This window comes from Sus scrofa, chromosome 17, assembly GCF_054392235.1.
Source record: "Sus scrofa isolate SSC_HxYL_T2T_F1_AM1 chromosome 17, Sscrofa_HxYL_maternal_Yorkshire_Landrace_v2.0, whole genome shotgun sequence".
Lineage (NCBI taxonomy): Eukaryota > Metazoa > Chordata > Mammalia > Artiodactyla > Suidae > Sus > Sus scrofa.
This window is the reverse complement of record NC_139399.1, coordinates 17,789,175-17,806,887: the sequence shown is the minus strand read 5'-3', so window position 1 is coordinate 17,806,887 and position 17,713 is coordinate 17,789,175. Positions and strand designations below refer to the sequence as shown.

Below are 17,713 nucleotides of genomic sequence, written 5' to 3'. Positions count from 1 at the left end.
GGCTGTCAGCCCAGTGGTTCGGGGTAACAAGAGAAAGTTCTTAGGTCCCAGGTGCTATGAAAAGGCCTTGACTGGCATCACCTCCCCTGAGCCTCATCACTGTGTGCACTTTTCTTATTCCCAGTTTACAGATGAGGAAACTGAGGCTGAGAGAGGTTAGGGAATCTGCCCAAGATTGCACAGCCACATAAACAGTAGAGAAAGGAGTTGTCCCAGGAGTCGGACCCCAGAGCCCACTTTGCCTGGCACTCCAGGGTTTTGGCAGTGCCTGGATGAGGGAGCAGGGGGGAGGGCGAGGCAGTGCGGGGAGGGGTAAAGAATGGGGATTAGATTTGAACCTGTTACCCATCCCAAGGTCCTCACTCAGGGTCAGACGTGTAACAAGCCAGGACCTTTTCAAGGCTCTGGCCTCAGAGTCTGTGCTGAGGGCCCAGAAGAAAGAACAGAGGGCTGGGACCGGGCATCTGGGCGCTGCTCCTGACCAGGTGTGTTTGCTTGTCCTTCCCTGCAGGTTCTGGAAGGGATGCCCCTCTTTGCAGAGCTCTCGGGAAACCTGGTGCCCGTCAAAAAGGCTGCACAGCAGCGGAGCTTCCTCTTCCAGTCGTTCCGGGAGAACCGGCTGGCCATCCCTGTCAAGGTGCGGGGGCTTCTCTGGCCCACCCCTCGCCTGGGTCTAGACGTTCAGGAGGCAAAGCACTCTGAGCCCGCTGGGCTGGCGGCCAGGGAGGTGGCCCCTGACTCTCCCTTTTGTGTGACCGAATCCAGGTCAGGGACAGCAGTCGAGAACCGGGAGGGTCCTTGTTGTTCCTGCGCAAGGCGATGAAGTACGAGGACACGCAGCATATCCTCTGTCACCTGAACATCACCATGCCACCCTGCACCAAGGTGAGCACCTTGCCCAGACTCTCAGCCACCCCAGACCCCTTCATCCCATTGGAAAACTGCCTGTGGCTCTCCCGAGGTGGAGAAGGGCCCTTCCTGCAAAGCTTGGGAACAAACGTCAGGGTGCGAGGGCCACACACGTGTTCACCCTGAGGCCCTGAGGTTGAAGGGAGCCTAGAGGTTTCCACCCAGCACCCCTCACCAAGCCCTCCAAGGCTGAGGACGGGGCAGCCGGTGGCTCAAGGTGTCCTAGCCACCTCATGACTTTTTTTGTTTTTCTTTCTTGGCCGCCCCATGGCACATGGAGTTCCTGGGCCAGGGATCAGATCCCAGCCACCATCACAACCTGAGCCGAAGCTGCAGCAGCTTCAGATCCTTAACCCGCTGTGCCAGGCCAGGGATTGAACCCGTGTCCCAGCACTCCCAAGATTCCGTTGCACCACAGCGGGATCACCTCATGACGTTTTGTTTTGTTTTGTTTTGTTTTGTTTTTGGCCACAGCATGTGGCATGTGGAAGTTCCCTGACCAGGGGTCAAGCCTGCACCACAGCAGTGACAATGCCAGAACTTTAACCCACTGTGGAACTCCCCTCATGGCTTTTTTTTTTTTTCTTTTTTGGCCACCCCTAGGCATATGGAGTGGGGTGTCAGGAGTGGGATTGCTGCATCCTATGGTAGTTCTATATTTAGTTTTTTGTTTTTGTTTTTCCCCACATCCCGATTCACTTTATTTTATAGATGAAAAAGCCAAGGTACATAGAGTTTAAATACCTTTTTCAAATATCACACAGCTTATATTTAGTTTTTTAAGGAACCTCCCTACTGCTCTGCATAGTATCTGTACCAGTGTACATTTCCACCCACAGTGGAGGAGAGTTCTCTTCTCTCCACACCATCTCCATCATGAGCTTGTTGTTGTTGTTGTTGTTGTTGTTATTACCAAAGTGTGTGCGCCTGGTCAGCACCCTCTGGCCCTCCTCCTCCCTCACCCCACCCTGTGCTGAGGTTCCAAGCAGCTGCATCTCTCCCCCCGCCCACTACCACCTGCCCCTACAGCACCGCTCTGGTCTTCTTCCTACAGGGCAGTGGAGCCGAGGACCGGAGGAGGACCCTGACGCCACTGGCCCTGAGATACAGCATCCTCAGCGAGTCCACGCTGGGTACGGACCTCCCTGGGGTGCTCTGGGCCCACACCCTTCCCAGGGGCAGCAGTGGGCTGTCTCCTGTCCCCTCCACCTACCCAGATAGGAACTCCATGGGGACACAATGGATTCAGGCCAGTGTGAATGCGCCTCAGTGATTGGTCTGGTGGACACGGAGCATGGGGAGAGGGCTCTGATGTCACCTGCCCATGTCTGGGGGGCCTGTGTCCATTAGGGCCACTGAGTGAAATGCACTGCTTCCCCCCACAGGCTCCCTGAGCGGCACAGAGGGGCCAGACAAGATGGCTGTTATAGCAGAGCACCTGGGCCTCAGCTGGGCCGGTGAGTTGGGAATTGGGGCAGAAAAGCCCTTTACCTGTCTACACCCGCCCTGTACCATCTCCCTTCCAAAGAGGTGAAAGCATTTCTAGCCCGCTTCCCATCATCCATTGTGCCCCTGCTGCAGGGTTGTCGCCTATGGGGCGTTGCCCCAGCCATACCTTTGGGCACCAGTAGGGGGCGTCTAGGGGGCTCCCTCACTCCTCCACTTTCGTCGTGTTTGCCTTTTCGGACCCTCAACTTCTGACGTTACAAGAGACCTTAGAATGGACCCAGTCACCCCTTTTACAGATGGGGAAGCTGAGATCCAGCTAAACAGGGTGACTTGAGTTATGTAGTGAGTTAGTGACAGAGCTCTGAGAACCCAGCAAACCACGAACAAACACACAAGCAAACAAAAAATGTATGTCCTGGCTGTTCACCCATGGCTCCCTGTACACACCGTGCCTTTGCTCCAGCTGAGGGAAAGAGGGAAGAAAAGGGCAAGGCTCGGCATTCTTCATTGATTATCTGGGCTGTGGTGGAGTCTTCCAGAAGTCCCGTCAGTGGTCAGGGGAGCTCTTACTGAAGTGAGGCAGTGAAGGCTCCAGCTGCGTTTTACTCAGTTGCAGGCCCTATAAGACCATCCGCCCTTTTCTGTGGGCTTCGCTCAGCCACCTGCAGAGCGGGCCTCAGACAAGCTCAGAAACCTTCGCAGGACGTGCTGAAAGCTCACAACAGCAGTTCAGAGACTGTTCATTCTTTAAGCCAATAAAGCATGTCGGCTCGGCTGCTGCTACTTGGAGGGTGTGTGTGTGGCGTGTGCATGGTATGAGTGTGTGGTTATGTGGTGTGTGTGTGGCGTGTTCAAGGTATGAATGTGTGGTTATGTGGTGTGTGTGTGGCATGTGCATGGTATGAGTGTGTGGTTGTGTGGTGTGTGTGTGTATGGTATGTGTGTGGGTGGTGTGTGTGTGGTAAGAGTGTGGTGGGTGTGGTATGTTTATGTGGGGGAGTGGTGTGAGTGTGTGGTTTGTATGCATGTGGGGAGGTGTGGTGTGAATGTGTGTGTATTGTGTGCCGCGTGTATGTGTGATGTGTTTATTGTGTGGTGTGACTATTGTGTGGTGGGAGTTGTGTGGTGTATGTGTAGTGTGTGCGTGGAGGGGGGAGTGTGTGGTGTGAGTACGTGCAATGTGTGTATGTGAGCGCTGTGTGTGTGTGTGTGTGTGGTATGTGTGTGTGGCGTGTGTGTGATATGTGCACATTCTGCTTCTCGCCATCACTGTCCCCTCTTCTCTCCCGCATCCTCGAAGTTAGACTCGGATGCTGTTTTCCCATCTAAAGCACCAGTGAGAAATAATAGCAGGAACCAGAGGGAAGCGCTAACATCCTGTGTCATTACCTTGCATTTAGATGGGAACTTGTGTTTTTAGCTTAAATGTAAATAACCGTTCCCTGAAGACACACAAATGCAGAGGTGGCATTTCCATTATAACTGCTGAAAGGACGTGGTGTCTGACGTGGTATCAACAGCACCGCAGGCATCAGCGGGCTCAGCTCCTGTCCTGGCTGTGGTGCCCCCTTGTTCTGTGGTCTTGGCTGAGGGGCTCAGTCCCATCACCTTATGAAAGAAAGAAAGGGCGTCTGATCATTCATTCATTGATTCACTCAATACCTATTAACCTATTTACTCCTCTGTTCACACTCCTACTCCTGGCCTGTTTTCTGGGGATACACAGGTGTCGATGTCAGCATTTTACTAGGTATGTCTCAGGAAGGAGGAATACCATATTCAAAGGCAGACTGTTCTCTATTTCCTGGTACCCGGCCCAATGCTCCCTCCATGCCCGGGCTTAGAGGCGCTGCCAGGGCTCCGGCTAGGCTCACACCATGTCCTGGTTCTTTGCGTGCAGAGCTGGCCCGGGAGCTGCAGTTCAGTGTGGAAGACATCAACAGGATCCGCGTGGAGAACCCCAACTCCTTGCTGGAGCAGAGTGCAGCCTTGTTGAATTTGTGGCTCACCCGTGAAGGCAAAGATGCAAAAAGTCAGTACCGATAAGCTGGGGCCCTTCCCCCTCCAAAGCCCGTACAGGACCTGCTCTCACCCAGGAGTTCTTCCTCCAGATTCTGGGGGGGGGGGGGTGCAGGGGGAGGGTGTTGACCTTTGAAGCCAATCTCTTCTGCATGCTCTGTCTCACACACATGCACACGCATGCGCCCACCTCTGGGCGTCCCTGGTCTTCTGGGCAGTCCTGCCAGAAGGGACTCTCAGAGAATGTGTGCCTTCCAGTTGAATTTTTCAAAAAAATGAGGACTCAGGACAGAGCCAGGAGAAGAGCGCCTCTGATGGAGTATTTGTGCTTTCAGGATTTTCTGGAGGATTTTCCAGAGGACAGATTTGTCTGGAGGACAGATTTGTCTCACTCTTTTCAACCACGTTCCTGAACACAAAACACAAAGAGGAAATTAGCACCAAGATGCATCTGTGTCTCAGATCCACTGGCAGGGACCAAGGATTTCCAAAAGACAGAATCCGATCATTACTCGCATTTTCTTGCAGTATTCCTCTTAGATTACAAAACTCAGTCCTTCAGTGTCTTGAAATTAGCCACTGGGTAGGGCATGGAATAGAACTGGTAAGGCCAACAAAGAGGCATGTCTCGATTTATTGTGATTTTTGCAGATTTTGTTTTCATACCAATCAAATCCAGCAATCTGTTGGCACCAGTTTGCAACAGCATTTGCTCACTTCATGTCTGTCACATTTTGGTAATTCTTTCAGTATTTCAAATTTTCTCTTTATGATTGTAGTTGTTGTGGTGACGTGATCGGTGATCCTTTTGTTACAATTAAGACTCACTGAAGCCTCAGAGGAGAGCGGTTTTTTGTAATAAAATACTTTAATATTAAGGTATAGGCATCGTTTCTCCAGACAAAATACTATTGCACACTTAACAGATGAGTAGCGTAATCGTAACTTTATATGCGCTGGGAAACCAAAAAAATTCGTGGTCTCGCTTTATTGCGATTTTCTCTCTTTATGGGGTGGTGTGGAACCCGCAGCATTTCCATGTCTGTGGGTATTTTCAAAGAGGTAGAAGGTTTGGGGTCTGAGGAAAGAGGGGGCCTGCCCGTGGAGACATCAGCCGAACCCCTCCTCCCAGGCTCCGCCCCCTCCCCGAGTCCAGAGCCCGGTAGCATCCTGCGCTGGTGCCCCCCGACGCCCTCCCCACCCCCCATAGCGCGCTCTCCACTTTCCCCGCAGTGGACAACCTGTACGCAGCCCTGCGCAACATCGAACGCGGTGAGATCGTGAACATGCTGGAGAACTCCGGCAGACAGAGCCGCAGCCTGAAACCCTACTCATCGTCCCCCTCCCAGATGAATGGTGAGTGTCTCCGCGACCGCGGGGGGCCCAGCCGCCGGCCTGACTCTCCCTGGGGGTGGCCGGAGGTCAGTCTCTACGGCTCCCTCCTGGAGGGGCGGCGTTGAGATCAGAGGTGATGGGGGGGCGGTGTCCTGGCGCCCCCACTGTGGCCCCACCGCATGTCGGACGCCCCCCAGCTCTGCGCCTGCGCGCGCCCGTCTGTGACACAGCCCCTGGAGGAGAAGCACGGAGGTTCTGGCACAGGGTCTGGCTGGGGACCAGTGGATGGTGTCAGGTCCTATTGCCACCCCTTCTCTGAGGCTCAGCGGCTTCTTGGAGCCAGTCTCTCTTTTACTCTCTTCTCTCCCTTTTTTCTTTCTCCATCTCTTTCCCCCTCACTCTTTGGTGTGGTTCTGAACGGCCAGGAGTCCCTGGGATGAGACCAGGATCTGGGGGGGGGGGGAGGATGATCTTTGCCCCCATGACCCCCTCTCTGGCCTTTGAGCACACCTTCCTGGCAGCAGAGGAAACAGCCATGGGAAGAGCAGACCTGGGACCCCCACCCCACCCCCTCCATCTCTGTCTCTAACCAGAGGGACACAGGCAGCCAGGGGCACTACCCTATGGTGGGAGTTGGGACGAGGGAGGCAGGGTTCTAGTCCCTTCTCTTCTCCAGACTCCAGGTTGGGCTGAGCCATTGCCTCTTCTTTACAATCAGGTTAAGTTAGAGACCTAAGGTTCCTTACAGACCTTGAAAGCCAATTTGGTTCTGTGAATCCGGGACCCTGGGGTTCGGTTCTCCCCTCCCACCCCCATCCCCAACAGCTATATCTGCCATCCTCCCCCAGCTCCTAGGTCACCAGCATCCTGGCCACTCGCACCTATGCTGGCCATGCGGACCCCTGTGGCTGGGGCCATGACTGGGGTGGTGAGTGGAGGCTGGGGGCACGTCCCCCCTTTGCCCACCCCCACCCCAATGGATGTTGCTGCCCTCACACGGTTCCCTCTCCTTTGTCCTGTCCTGTGTCTGAAACCCGCTGTCCAGTGCCCCTGGGCCCAGGGCTCATGTGTTGACTGCGTTCTGTGGCTTTTCTCTTCTCCCTCTGACCTCACCTGGAGCGCAAGTCCGCTCTCTCCCTCCCACAACCTGTCTCCACTGTCTCACCTCGGCTGGGCGCTCAGGAGCCGGCTGGTCAGCCCCTGCAGATGCATGGCACCAAGAACCCCCACCTTCCCCTGGAGCGTCCACGTTGCGGCGGGGGCATGTGTGCTTGCTCAGCGCTGTGCCTATGGAGGAGGCTGGCGCCTCAGACCTGACTCGGGGGCTCCCAGACTGACCCTCTCCCACCCCTGGGGGGACTGGCTGGACATGGCAGGGACTGCTAAGTGACAGATTCCCAGTCACAGGACAGAGGGAGGGTGCAAACTGCAGGAAATCAAGTGACACACTCCTCCCTTTTCTGTGTGATTATTGGTCACTTAGTTGGGTTTCTCCCCAGAGCTGGTTCATTAAAGTCAAATCAGAGGTTTTTTGGGGGGCAGAGGCTTGTGTGCAAATTCTGTGGACACCAGGCCCATAGAATTACATGAGTAGAAACAAGGCAGTTACGACAATTAAAGTCTGTCAAGAGAAGAGTTCCCACTGTGGCTCAGCAGGTTAAGGACCCAGTGTTGTCTCTGTGAGGATTCGGATTTGATCCCTGGCCTCGCTCAGTGGATTAAACACCTGGTGTTGCCTTGACTGTGGCATCCTCAGCTGCAGCTCTGATTGGAACTTCCATTCGCCACAGGTATGGCCCTAAAAAGAAAAAAATCTGTCAAGAGGATAGCTCCCATGTCGGGTGTTCTTATCGGGTGTTTTGTTTGTTTGTTTGTTTGTTGCTTTTTTAGGGCCATAGCCACAGCATATGTAAGTTCCAAGGCTACGGGTCAAATCGAAGTTGCAGCTGCCAGCTTACACCACAGCCACAGCAATGCCACATCCAAGCCACTTCTGTGACCTATAGCTCACGGCAACACTGAATTCTTAACCCGCTGAGTAAGACCCGGGATCGAACACGCATCCTTGTGGATACCTGTCAGGTTCTTAACCTGCTGAGCTGTAACGGGAACTCCACACTAATTTTTTTTAATGGCAGTTATAGACCCAGGTATTTATGGATGTCTCCACTGGCCGCAGGACTCCAGTTAAGCCTAGAGACTCTACTCTAAGGCCTGAGCAGAGTTCTAACCCATGTGGGCCTGAGTCCTGTGCTCTGTGACTGCAAAAAGCCTGTCCAGTTGGTCAGCTCATTTGGCAGTTATTTTTTGACCACCTGCCATGTGCCAGGGACTATTCTAAGCAGGACAGATAAGTCAGTTCTGAAACAGATCAAACAAAAGAGAGCCACAAACACTGCCTTCATGGAGTTTACCTTCTGTTTGGAGAGGCAAAAAAATATAACATGTAAATGGATTATATAATGTGCTAGCAGGTGTATGGTGGGAATAAATAGACTCCAGCAAGGAGAAATTGTAGTTCTGGGTTGGGAAAATTAAATAGTGTTGTGGGGAGTTCCCGCTGTGGCACGACAGGATTGGCAGCATCTCTGGAACGATGTGCAGGTTTGATCCCCCAGCCTGGCACAGTGGGTTAGGGAATCCAGCATTGCCACAGCTGCAGCGTGGGTTGCAGCTGCAGCATAGATCTGATCCCTGACCCAGGAACTCCATATGCCACGGAGAGCCAAAAAGAAAAAATAAATAGTGGGGTGGGAGTAAGCAGCGTTTGAACAAAGGCTGGAAGGAGATGAGGGGTGGGCATGTAAGCTGGGGAGCACGCCCAGTCAAGCATTCCAGGCCGGATCCTTGAGCAGGTGTGCATGTGCAGAACAACGAGGGGCCAGAGGTCCAGAGGGGAGAAAGTAAGGGCAGGGGCAATGGGAGGCCAGCTCTCCCAGGCCATCCTGAGGACACTGGTTTTACTGGGAGGAGGATGGAGAGCTGCTGTAGGCTTGAAACAAAGAATAACAACATCTAACGAGAGCAGCTCCCGTCAAAGCTCAGCGTAACAAACCCAATGAGTATCCATGAGGATGAGGGTTCAATCCCTGGCCTCCCTCAGTGGGTTAAGGATCCAGCATTGCTGTAAATAAAGGTAGAGGTTGCAGACACGGCTCAGATCTGGCATTGCTGTGGCTGTGGCTGTGGCTGTGGTTGTGGCATAGGCTGGCAGCTCCAGCTCCGATTGGACCCCTAGCCTGGGAACTTCCATATGCCACCAGGGCAACCCTAAAAAAAAAAAGAAAGAAAGAAAAAGTTGGATATATTTTATTCAAAAGAAAGCTCAATTCAAAATGGAAATAATATAATACTTTCAAAAAGAAAAGTAATTATGTGGCTCTTACATGTTCTGCTCTCGTAGGTCTGGAGAGATTTCCATGGTGATTGCCCTGGGTTCCCAGTTAGGTCACAGTTTCACATACGGCGACCTGGTGTTGCTGTCATGGGAAGCTCTGATGCATCATTTCCCCCAGCCTCTCTGTCCCTCCTAGTCTGGCCAGAGCTGCAGGGCTCCCTTGGTCCCTACCCCGGAACAGCCCTATCCCCAGCCACCCCTTCCCATGGTCTCTTCCTCCTTCTCTTAACTCCTGGGACCTGGAACCACATGGCCTTGTAGAGACCAGTCTGCAGAAAAGCTCTCCTGGAAGATTACAGGGGAGGATGAGCGGGGAGCCTGGTTCCCGGCACCCTGAACACCTGTAATCCTTAGTGGTGGCGGTTTTACCAAGTTTGGGTATGGTCACCTGTTCATCCTGTGCCCCCCCTTGCATCTGAAAGCTCCGCACTGGGGGCCAGGGGGTTCCCTGTCTTGTTCTAGGCAGGTAGGAAGAAAAAGTAGACAGGTCCCCTGTCCTTGGAGTTGTAGCACATGACCTGGCCAGGACAGAATGTGAGGCAGGCTCGAAGAGAAGGGTCCAGGTGAGCTGGAGTTGTTGGGAAATTGTCATGAGAGAGGATAAAGAGAACCTGTCATGCGTGTGTGTCTATGTGTGTTTACGTGTCTGTATTTGTGTGTGTTTGTATGTGTGTCTGAGTGTGTGTTTATCTGAGTTTGTGTATTTATGTGGATGTATGTGTATCTGTGTGTTTGTGTGTCTGTGTGTGTCTGTGTATGTATGTATGTTTGTGTGTGTGTCTAAGTGTCTGTTTATCTGAGTTTGTGTGTTTATGTGTATGTATGTGTATCTGTGTGTGTAGTTGTGTGTGTGTGTAGGTATATGTGTATTTGTGTGTCTGCGTATGTATGTATGTGTGTGTATGTGTGTGTCTAAGTGTCTGTGTGTGTGTCTGTGGATTTGTCTATGTTTGTATGTCTGTGTATTTGTGTGTGTCTGTGTTTTCGAGTCTATGTGAGTGTGTGTCTAAGTGTCTGTATGTTTGTGTGCATGTGTGTTTGTGTCTTTGTTTAGAATCCCCAGATCTTTAGCACATAGGTACTTGGCCTGGACCCAGACCTCAGTTAATATTTCTGGTTGAAGGTGAGAGAATGAGGCTAGCCAAGCTCCGTAGGAAGTAGAAGAAATGGGGGGCAGCTGGGAGAGCAGGGCACCCCACCCTGGCCTCGCTGGATCTCTAGAGGTTGTGAGCACACTCCCGTGCCCGGTCCCCCGCAACTGGCCTGAGGGCAGGAACTTGCCTCCCAGCCCTTCCTCTGCCCGCAGGTTGGCACCTGTTCAGAGGGGGAGGCAGAAGCCCTCTTCCCTGATGCAGGGGAGCCTCCTCCACAGCTGGTGGAGAGCTGAGGCATCACCTGCGGGAGCCCCGCCCACGACACAAAAAGGGACCTCGCGCTTACACCTGCTCCCTCAGCGTCCTCCTCACCTCTGCACATCACAGCCATCAGGAAACTATCAGGGACTCGTGTCGGAGCTTGGCCACAAGGAACAGATGTGGGACAGGCTGTGCAGACCACAGGGCTATGCCTTAGGGTCCTATGCCCATGGGTTCACAGCTGCCCTGACAAGGAGCTGGGGGCAGAGTGTGAGGCAGCAGCAAGTGTGCCTGGGACCCCGAGCGCCCTGAGAACACACCCTTGTGCCACCTTAGATCATTCACAGTTCCTGGAACCCCTTATACCCCTGTGGACATGTGACTTCATCCCAAACCTAGGGGTCTCCTGTTGGACCACAGTGCCAAGGTCTGCAGATGCTCAGTGTGCTGGCCACACTGAGCTGGGGGCACCAACCTTGGTCCTTGGAGGTGCATACCTAACGTAGCCCCCGGGGTTGTGCCCAAGGGACGCTGGGGTAAAGACCTAGCACTAACTCCTGCCGGCCTGGGAGCCATGGGTCTTTCACCTGATCCGGGCGGGTTGAGCTCAAGGCCTTGGATCAAGGCGTCTTGATCCCCGCTCTGGACTGGAAGAGAAAGCATTCCAGCGTCTTCTCTTGGCGTCCAGCAGAGGAGCCCCCTCCCGGCCCCCACCCCTGGCTGCCCCCCCCATCCCCACCCCCACTCCCAACCCCCACCCCAGAGCCTTGTTCTCTTGCCCAGCGGCCTGGGCAGCAGCCACAAGGCTTGGGGAGCCCCTCCCCGCAATGCGCATGCCCGTCCGTGGCCTTAGCTGTGTGCGCGCGTGCACGCGCGTGGCCCCGCTCGTGAACGCGGGATGGAAATCGCTGCTGGAGCATGTCGCCCTCTGTCTGCCCATCCAGGTTACTCCTCGCTGCAGGACGAGCTGCTGTCCCCCGCCTCCCTGCACTACGCGCTTCCCTCTCCGCTGCGCGCAGACCAGTACTGGAACGAGGTGGCCGTCATAGACGCCATCCCCTTGGCGGGCACGGAGCATGACGCCATGCTGGAGATGTCTGACATGCAGGTGTGGTCCGCGGGCCTCACGCCCTCCCTGGTCACTGCTGAGGACTCCTCTCTGGAGTGCAGCAAGGCCGAGGACTCGGACGCCACCGGCCACGAGTGGAAGCTGGAGGGGGCGCTCTCCGAGGGACCCCAGGGCCCCACGCTGGGCTCTCTGGACCTCGTGGAGGACGACACAGTGGATTCAGATGCCACAAATGGCCTTATCGATTTGCTTGACCAGGAGGAAGGTCAGAGGTCAGAAGAGAAGCTGCCAGGTCATGAGAGGCAGGAGGACTCGCCAGGTGCAGGGCAGGACTCAGAGAATGAAGTGTCTCTTGTTTCAGGCCAGCAGAGGGTACAAGCCCGCATCACAGAATCCTCCAGCGTGAGTCGGGTGACGGAGTCCAGCCGGGACAGGTAAGGACTGGGCTGCTGTGCAGGATGCCTTCCACTGTCCTGGGCTTTCGGTTGTTGCCGTACCTGGCGGTGAGTACGGAGGTGACTCTTAGGTGCTGCCACACCCTGTGTTCTGCACCCTGGAGCAAACAAACTCAGTAAGACGCCCAGCCCACACTGCACTCAGACCTCTGTTGTGTGATGGTGGAGCTGAGTCTGCAAAGGCCAGTCCCTTCTCCAAGAAGAGGGATAGGGCACAGGGCCGGGGGGGAGGGGGTTGTTGGCCAGCAGAAGAGAGGCCGAGGGTGTGGACCTGGGGATTGTGTCCTCAGGAGAGAGATTTTAAGGCCTGGAGAACCCACGTCTCGGCCCCCATCGCTCTTGTGTGTGTTGAAGACCATACTTGGAAACCTAGCAGCACCGGAGCCCTGGGAAGCTCTTTGTGCGGTCACAGGGCCTGCGTGTGACAGAGCTGATAAGGGTGCCCTTTGTGACAGAGTGAGGCCAGTGGGCTTATCTGGGGCAGGGCAGAGCTGCAGTTGTTAGAGAGAGTTCTTTTCCCCAGCAGCTCCTCACTCCCCTCCCGCCATGGGAGGGCCCAGGCCTGGTCCAGTAGCAGGGGCGCACGTTGGCAGTGAGGCAGAAGGGCCTTTTGCCCCTTGTCCCCAGGCCGTGGGCCCAACACACATCCATGCAGTGGACACCTGCCACACCCCAGTGCTCTGCTGAGTGCAGAGGGGGCTTGGTGCGAGAAAGACAGACAGACGGTGACAGGTCTGGCTTTGGTTTCCAGGACTGGCACAGGAAGAGGGTGTCAGAGGCCCTGTCCTCTAAAGTTTCCCTGAAGCAAGGAGATAGCTCCTGGGCTCCCGGAGGGCTGTAGCCATCCATGGAGCTCAGGGCTGGCCATTTCCTCTTCCCACCTGCATCCTCCTCCCAGAAGCCCAGGCAGATGGGCCCCTCCCCTGGCTCCAGCCAACACAGCCTGAATCCCATCATAGGCAGAAAGAGGAAAGCTGTTTAGGGAATGAGACGACAGCAAGAGTTCATGTAGTGTCTCAAAGGCATTGTTTGATTCAGGGGAAGAATTAGGCAGAGTGAGGTGTGAGGATTCAGAGCGAAGTCCCTGCCCTGCTACCACCTGTGATGGCTGTTCACTTAGCAGGCACTGACTGGGCCATTCCTGTTGTGGCTCAGCGGGTCAAGAACCTGACTGCTATCCATGAGGATGCGGGTGCGAGCCCCGGCCTCAGCCAGTGGGTTAAGGATCCGGTGTTGCCACAAGCTTCTGCACCAACTGTCTGGGTAGAATCATTAGATGGTGGGGTCACTAGACGGGGTGCTGGGCCCCAGAATGTCACAGGCTGGCCCTGGGACCTGGGTCAGCCCTCCAGGGGGGGACAGACACATTTCACGCACTCACTCAGCAGTATGTGCGGGGTGCTGACTGTGTGCCAGGCCCCAATACAGATGTCTCGGAGCTGGGGATGTGGATAGAGCAAACACGCGAAAGTCTCTGCCTGCAAGACACTGATGTGCCAGAGGGGAAGCTGACAATAGACATGTAAAGTAAAGGGACTTAAAAGTAACTAAGAGAGGAGTTCCCGTTGGGGCTCAGCATGTCAAGAATCGGACATAGTGTCGGTGAGGAAGCAGGTTCAATCTCCGGCCTCACTCAGTGGGTTAAGGATCCAGCGTTACCTCAAGCTGCTGCGTAGGTGGCAGATGTGGCTTGGATCTAATGTTGCCTTGGCTGTGGCTATGGTGTAGGCCTGCAGCTGCAGCTCCAATTCAACCCCTAGCCTGGGAACTTCCATATGCCATGGTGCGACCATAGAAAGAGAAAATGATAATTGAGACTGCTAATTAATTATAATGTGAATTAATGTTAATGCTAAAAAGAAAAATAAAGCCCAGAAGGAGGTGGTTGAAACTGTAAAGAGGGTAGCCAGTGACACCTGAGAGTGACATTGGGAGAAAGACTTAAAGGAATTAAGGCCAGCAGCAGGCCCAGCTGGTGCAGTGGCCCTGGGGTGGAGCTCGCCTGGCATATGCAAGAAACAACAAGATGGTCGACGTGCCAAGAGCAGGGTAGTCACAGGAAACGAGGTCAGAGAGGAGATGGGGCCAGATACGTGAGGCCTTGGGATCCTGGAAAGACTTTGGCTTTTTTTTTTTTTTTTTTGTCTTTTTGCCATTTATTGGGCCACTCTCGAGCATATGGAGGTTCCCAGGCTAGGGGTCGAATCGGAGCTGTAGCCTCCGGCCTACGCCAGAGCCACAGCCACGCGGGATCCGAGCCACATCTGCAACCTACACCACAGCTCACAGCAACACCGGATCCTTAACCTACTGAGTGAGGCCAGGGATCGAACCCGCAACCTCATGGTTCCTAGTCGGATTCGTTAACCACTGCGCCACGACGGGAACTCCAAGAGTTTGGCTTTGACTGGTTTGGAGAACCACGGGGGTTTCAAGCAGAGGAGCGAGATGGTCTGACCACTGCCAGACACAGCTGGGGGGGGCGGGGTGGAGGCAAGAGTTAATGGTGACGTGGACCAAGATGGTGGCAATTTGGTGGCCAGGGGTGGTCGTGTTCAGGGTGTCTTTGAAAGTTGAACCAAAAGAGTTTGCTAACAAGTGAGATGTAGAGTGTGAGAGAAAGGGGTGCGGGTGGGGGGTCCAAGAGGACACAGGTGTCCTTGACCTGCTACCTGAAGGGATGAGGATGTAGCGGGAGGACGGATGGGACGGGTCTGGGGAGAAGACCTCGAGTGCGGGCTTGTGTGCTGCCCCTGAGATGCCTGTCAGGAATCGCAGGTACAGATGTCCAAGAGGCAGCTAGACACACACACCTGCAATTCAGGGAGGAGGTGGTGCAGATTAAAGCCATGGATTGAATGGGCTCACAGAGAAAGTGGGGACAGACAGAGCATGGTCTGAGCCCTGAGCCTGGAGCCTTCCAGGGGCAGGAGTCAGGGGAATTAGGAGGAGCCCACAAAGGCCACTGAGAAGGGGTGGCCAGAGAAGGAGGGGAAACCAGGCATATGTGTCCCAGAGGCTGCAAAACAGCCTGCTTCAAGGGGCGGGGGGACCGTCTTGCCAGCTGAGCCCTGGGATGAGGACTGAGGGGTCGGGGTGCCAGGGTGGGGGCGCAGGAGGGAAGCAGGTGGGATACCCGCTGATTGGACCGGCAGTGTGAGAGCTACGTGCCTGGGGAGCCATGAGTGCCCACCTGGCCACACAGAGGGTGGGGCCCAGCAGCACTGGCATCCATGCCCTCTCCACTGGTACAGCAGGATGGCCCACACCTACCTGTCTGGACAGGGTGCTCCACCGTGTCATTGCTCACACTGTCCCGTCCCTCAGGTGGGCGGTGCAGGCTGCACCTTGGGCGGGCCAGGGCTCTGGAGGGGTAGGGTCTCTGAGAGCAGAGGCTGGGGGCAACTGGTGACCTGTGTCTCTCCCTGGGCCCCAGGCTGCAGGCGTGGGATGCAGAAGGCTCCATCGTCTCCTACCTGCAAGAGGTGACTCAGGGTTCCTGGCCAGAGGAGAGAACGGTCCACACCATCAGAGACCTGGAGCCCAGCGGGTCCCGGGAATCCGAGGAGGTCCTGGGGTCTGCGGCCGAGCACTTGGAGGCCGGCAGGGAACAGAGACTTCGAGGCTCACAAGAATGGATGCCAGAGGCTGACAGCACCTTCTCCTTCCAGGTAAAGGTGAGCTCCCCCGGGGGAGGCATCTCAGACGCCGCCCCCAGTGGGAGGGGCCAGGCCTGGGGCCAACGCTCATTGGCTCGAGCTCCCAGCCGGTGTGTCCTCCTTGAAAACTGTGGCCGTGGCTTCTCTTTCTGTCTACCTGTCTGCCTCCTGGATCCCTGTGAGGGCGGGGAGGGGCTTACCTTGGTGGAGTTCCAGAACCTTCTAGACACTTGTGCTCCCAACCCCCACTGCCGCACTCAGCTGTTGCTCCCACTCGCCCAGGGTCACAGGGCCAGAGGTGGGCTTTGCAGGAGCCGTGGTTTTGTTTTTATTCTTCTGTCCTGTTTTAGGAAGACAGGCTTAGAACCCAGAGACCTGGGTGCTAGGCTAAAAGGGTCCTGTGTGTCCTAGTGTCCTACTGGCCCCTGAGTTTCCTCGTATAAATGAGGTAGAAGATGGATGATCGCCAGGGTTCACTCAGGAATTCCACACCTGTGTGGGTGGGCTCTCCTCCTGGGACAGGCTGGGGCAGAGAGCATGGCCCTACCACAGGCTCCCAGAACCTCCCAACCTCCCCATTTCATTTTATTTATTCTCTTTTATCTTCACTCCCTGTTCCCACAGTTACCCATTTTAATGTGGGTTTTGAAACATTTTTATTATGAAAAATTACAAATAGATACAAAAACAGACAAAACAGGGAATCCCTTTGTGGCCTACCTGATAAGGATCTGGCATTCTCACTGCTGTGGCTCGGGTCAGGTCCCCGCCCCAGGCACGTCCATGTGCCTTGGGTTGGCCAAAAACAAAAAACACCATCAAAAGAAACAGAACAGCCTATTGCCTCTGCTGGCACGCAGCCCCCAGGCTCCACCACTGTTCACTCATGGCCAGTCTGGTTTCATCAACTACCCGCCTCTTCCCTCCATATCATCTTGAAGCTAATCCCAGACATTTTATGAACGTGTGTGTGTGTGTGTGTGTGTGTGTGTGTGTGTGCGTGTGTTTTATGGCTGCATCCACAGCCTATGGAAGTTCCTGGGCCAGGGATTGAATCCAAGCTGCAGCTGCGGTAGCACCATATCCTTTAATCCACTGCATGGGGCCGGGGATCAAACCTGCACCTCTTCAGCGGCCGGAGCTGCTGCAATCAGATCCTTAACCCACTGCCCCACTGCGGGAACTCCCATAAATGTCTTTTTAATTTGTGCATCTTTATGAAGTTCGCATCGCTGTTCCGTGCATGGGTGATTTTAACCTGTCTATAAGGATGGGCTCCGTGTCTCCCCAGTTCCTCCTCCTCCATCAGTGCTGTCTCTTCCTCCTCCTCCCCTCTCCTCTGCATCCTTCTTCTCCGCAGCACCCCCACTCCTGTCCGAGTCTGAGCCTCACAGGCACCTCTGAGGACCCCAGCACCAGGCCGGCTCCACAACAGCCTGGGCTGCTGGCTCCCAAGAGTTGCCAGGAATTAAACAGCGTTTTATTTAGAATGCTTCCCTGCCAAGGATGTTCCACGGATGAGACAGGCGGCTACACCCATTTTTAACCCCAGGCCACCCAGTGCATTCTTGGCCTTGGCCATGGGGCTGTTCCGCGGCACCACTTCTGCTCCTCCCAGGAGTGAATATTTATCCCAAAGCACACATGCCCTCCCCTGGGTCTGCATCCGGGTTTGGAGACGGAGGAGGATGCCAGGAGGGTGGGGGCGGACTGGAGAGGGAGCAGGACCGCCCCCAGGGGACCGAGAGAGAAACCCTCTAGGTCGTCTGGTCCACCCGCCTCGTTTACAGCTGAGGAAACTGAGGCCCAGGGAGGCCAGCCTCAGGGCCAGGAGAGTCTGGGACCTCCTGGTTCCCAGTCTGCATGCGGGTGCAGAGCCCAGCACCTCCCTGGTCTAGGAGTGGATGGGAGGGTAGGTGAGCTGTTTTCTTCGAGGCACCAGGGGATGATAATGCGGTGACCGTGCCAAAAGCATCTGTTCACTAGTGTTTCCCGTGAGTCTCAGAAAACAACAGAGAGGGGGCGGGGCCTGTGACTGGGGATCTGGGACGCCCACCTGAACCTGC

At 55.1% G+C, this 17,713-nt stretch overlaps 1 protein-coding gene across 50 annotated transcripts in view; it reads left to right on the top strand.

Annotated features, from left to right (window-relative positions):
- ANK1 (ankyrin 1) overlaps positions 1–17,713 on the top strand; it is a 232,986-nt gene that overhangs the window by 203,110 nt on the left and 12,163 nt on the right. For 33 of the 50 annotated variants that reach the window (XM_085004298.1, XM_085004311.1, XM_085004301.1 and 30 more), the window contains 8 exons: positions 512–637; positions 766–885; positions 1,964–2,042; positions 2,295–2,366; positions 4,259–4,390; positions 5,611–5,733; positions 11,409–11,967; positions 15,425–15,659. In XM_085004298.1, the coding sequence (XP_084860424.1) occupies positions 512–637; positions 766–885; positions 1,964–2,042; positions 2,295–2,366; positions 4,259–4,390; positions 5,611–5,733; positions 11,409–11,967; positions 15,425–15,659 (1,446 nt within the window). Of the gene's footprint in view, positions 1–511; positions 638–765; positions 886–1,963; positions 2,043–2,294; positions 2,367–4,258; positions 4,391–5,610; positions 5,734–11,408; positions 11,968–15,424; positions 15,666–17,713 lie in introns of all 50 variants that reach the window. The other 17 variants (XM_085004341.1, XM_085004338.1, XM_085004320.1 and 14 more) reach the window with 3 other exon arrangements.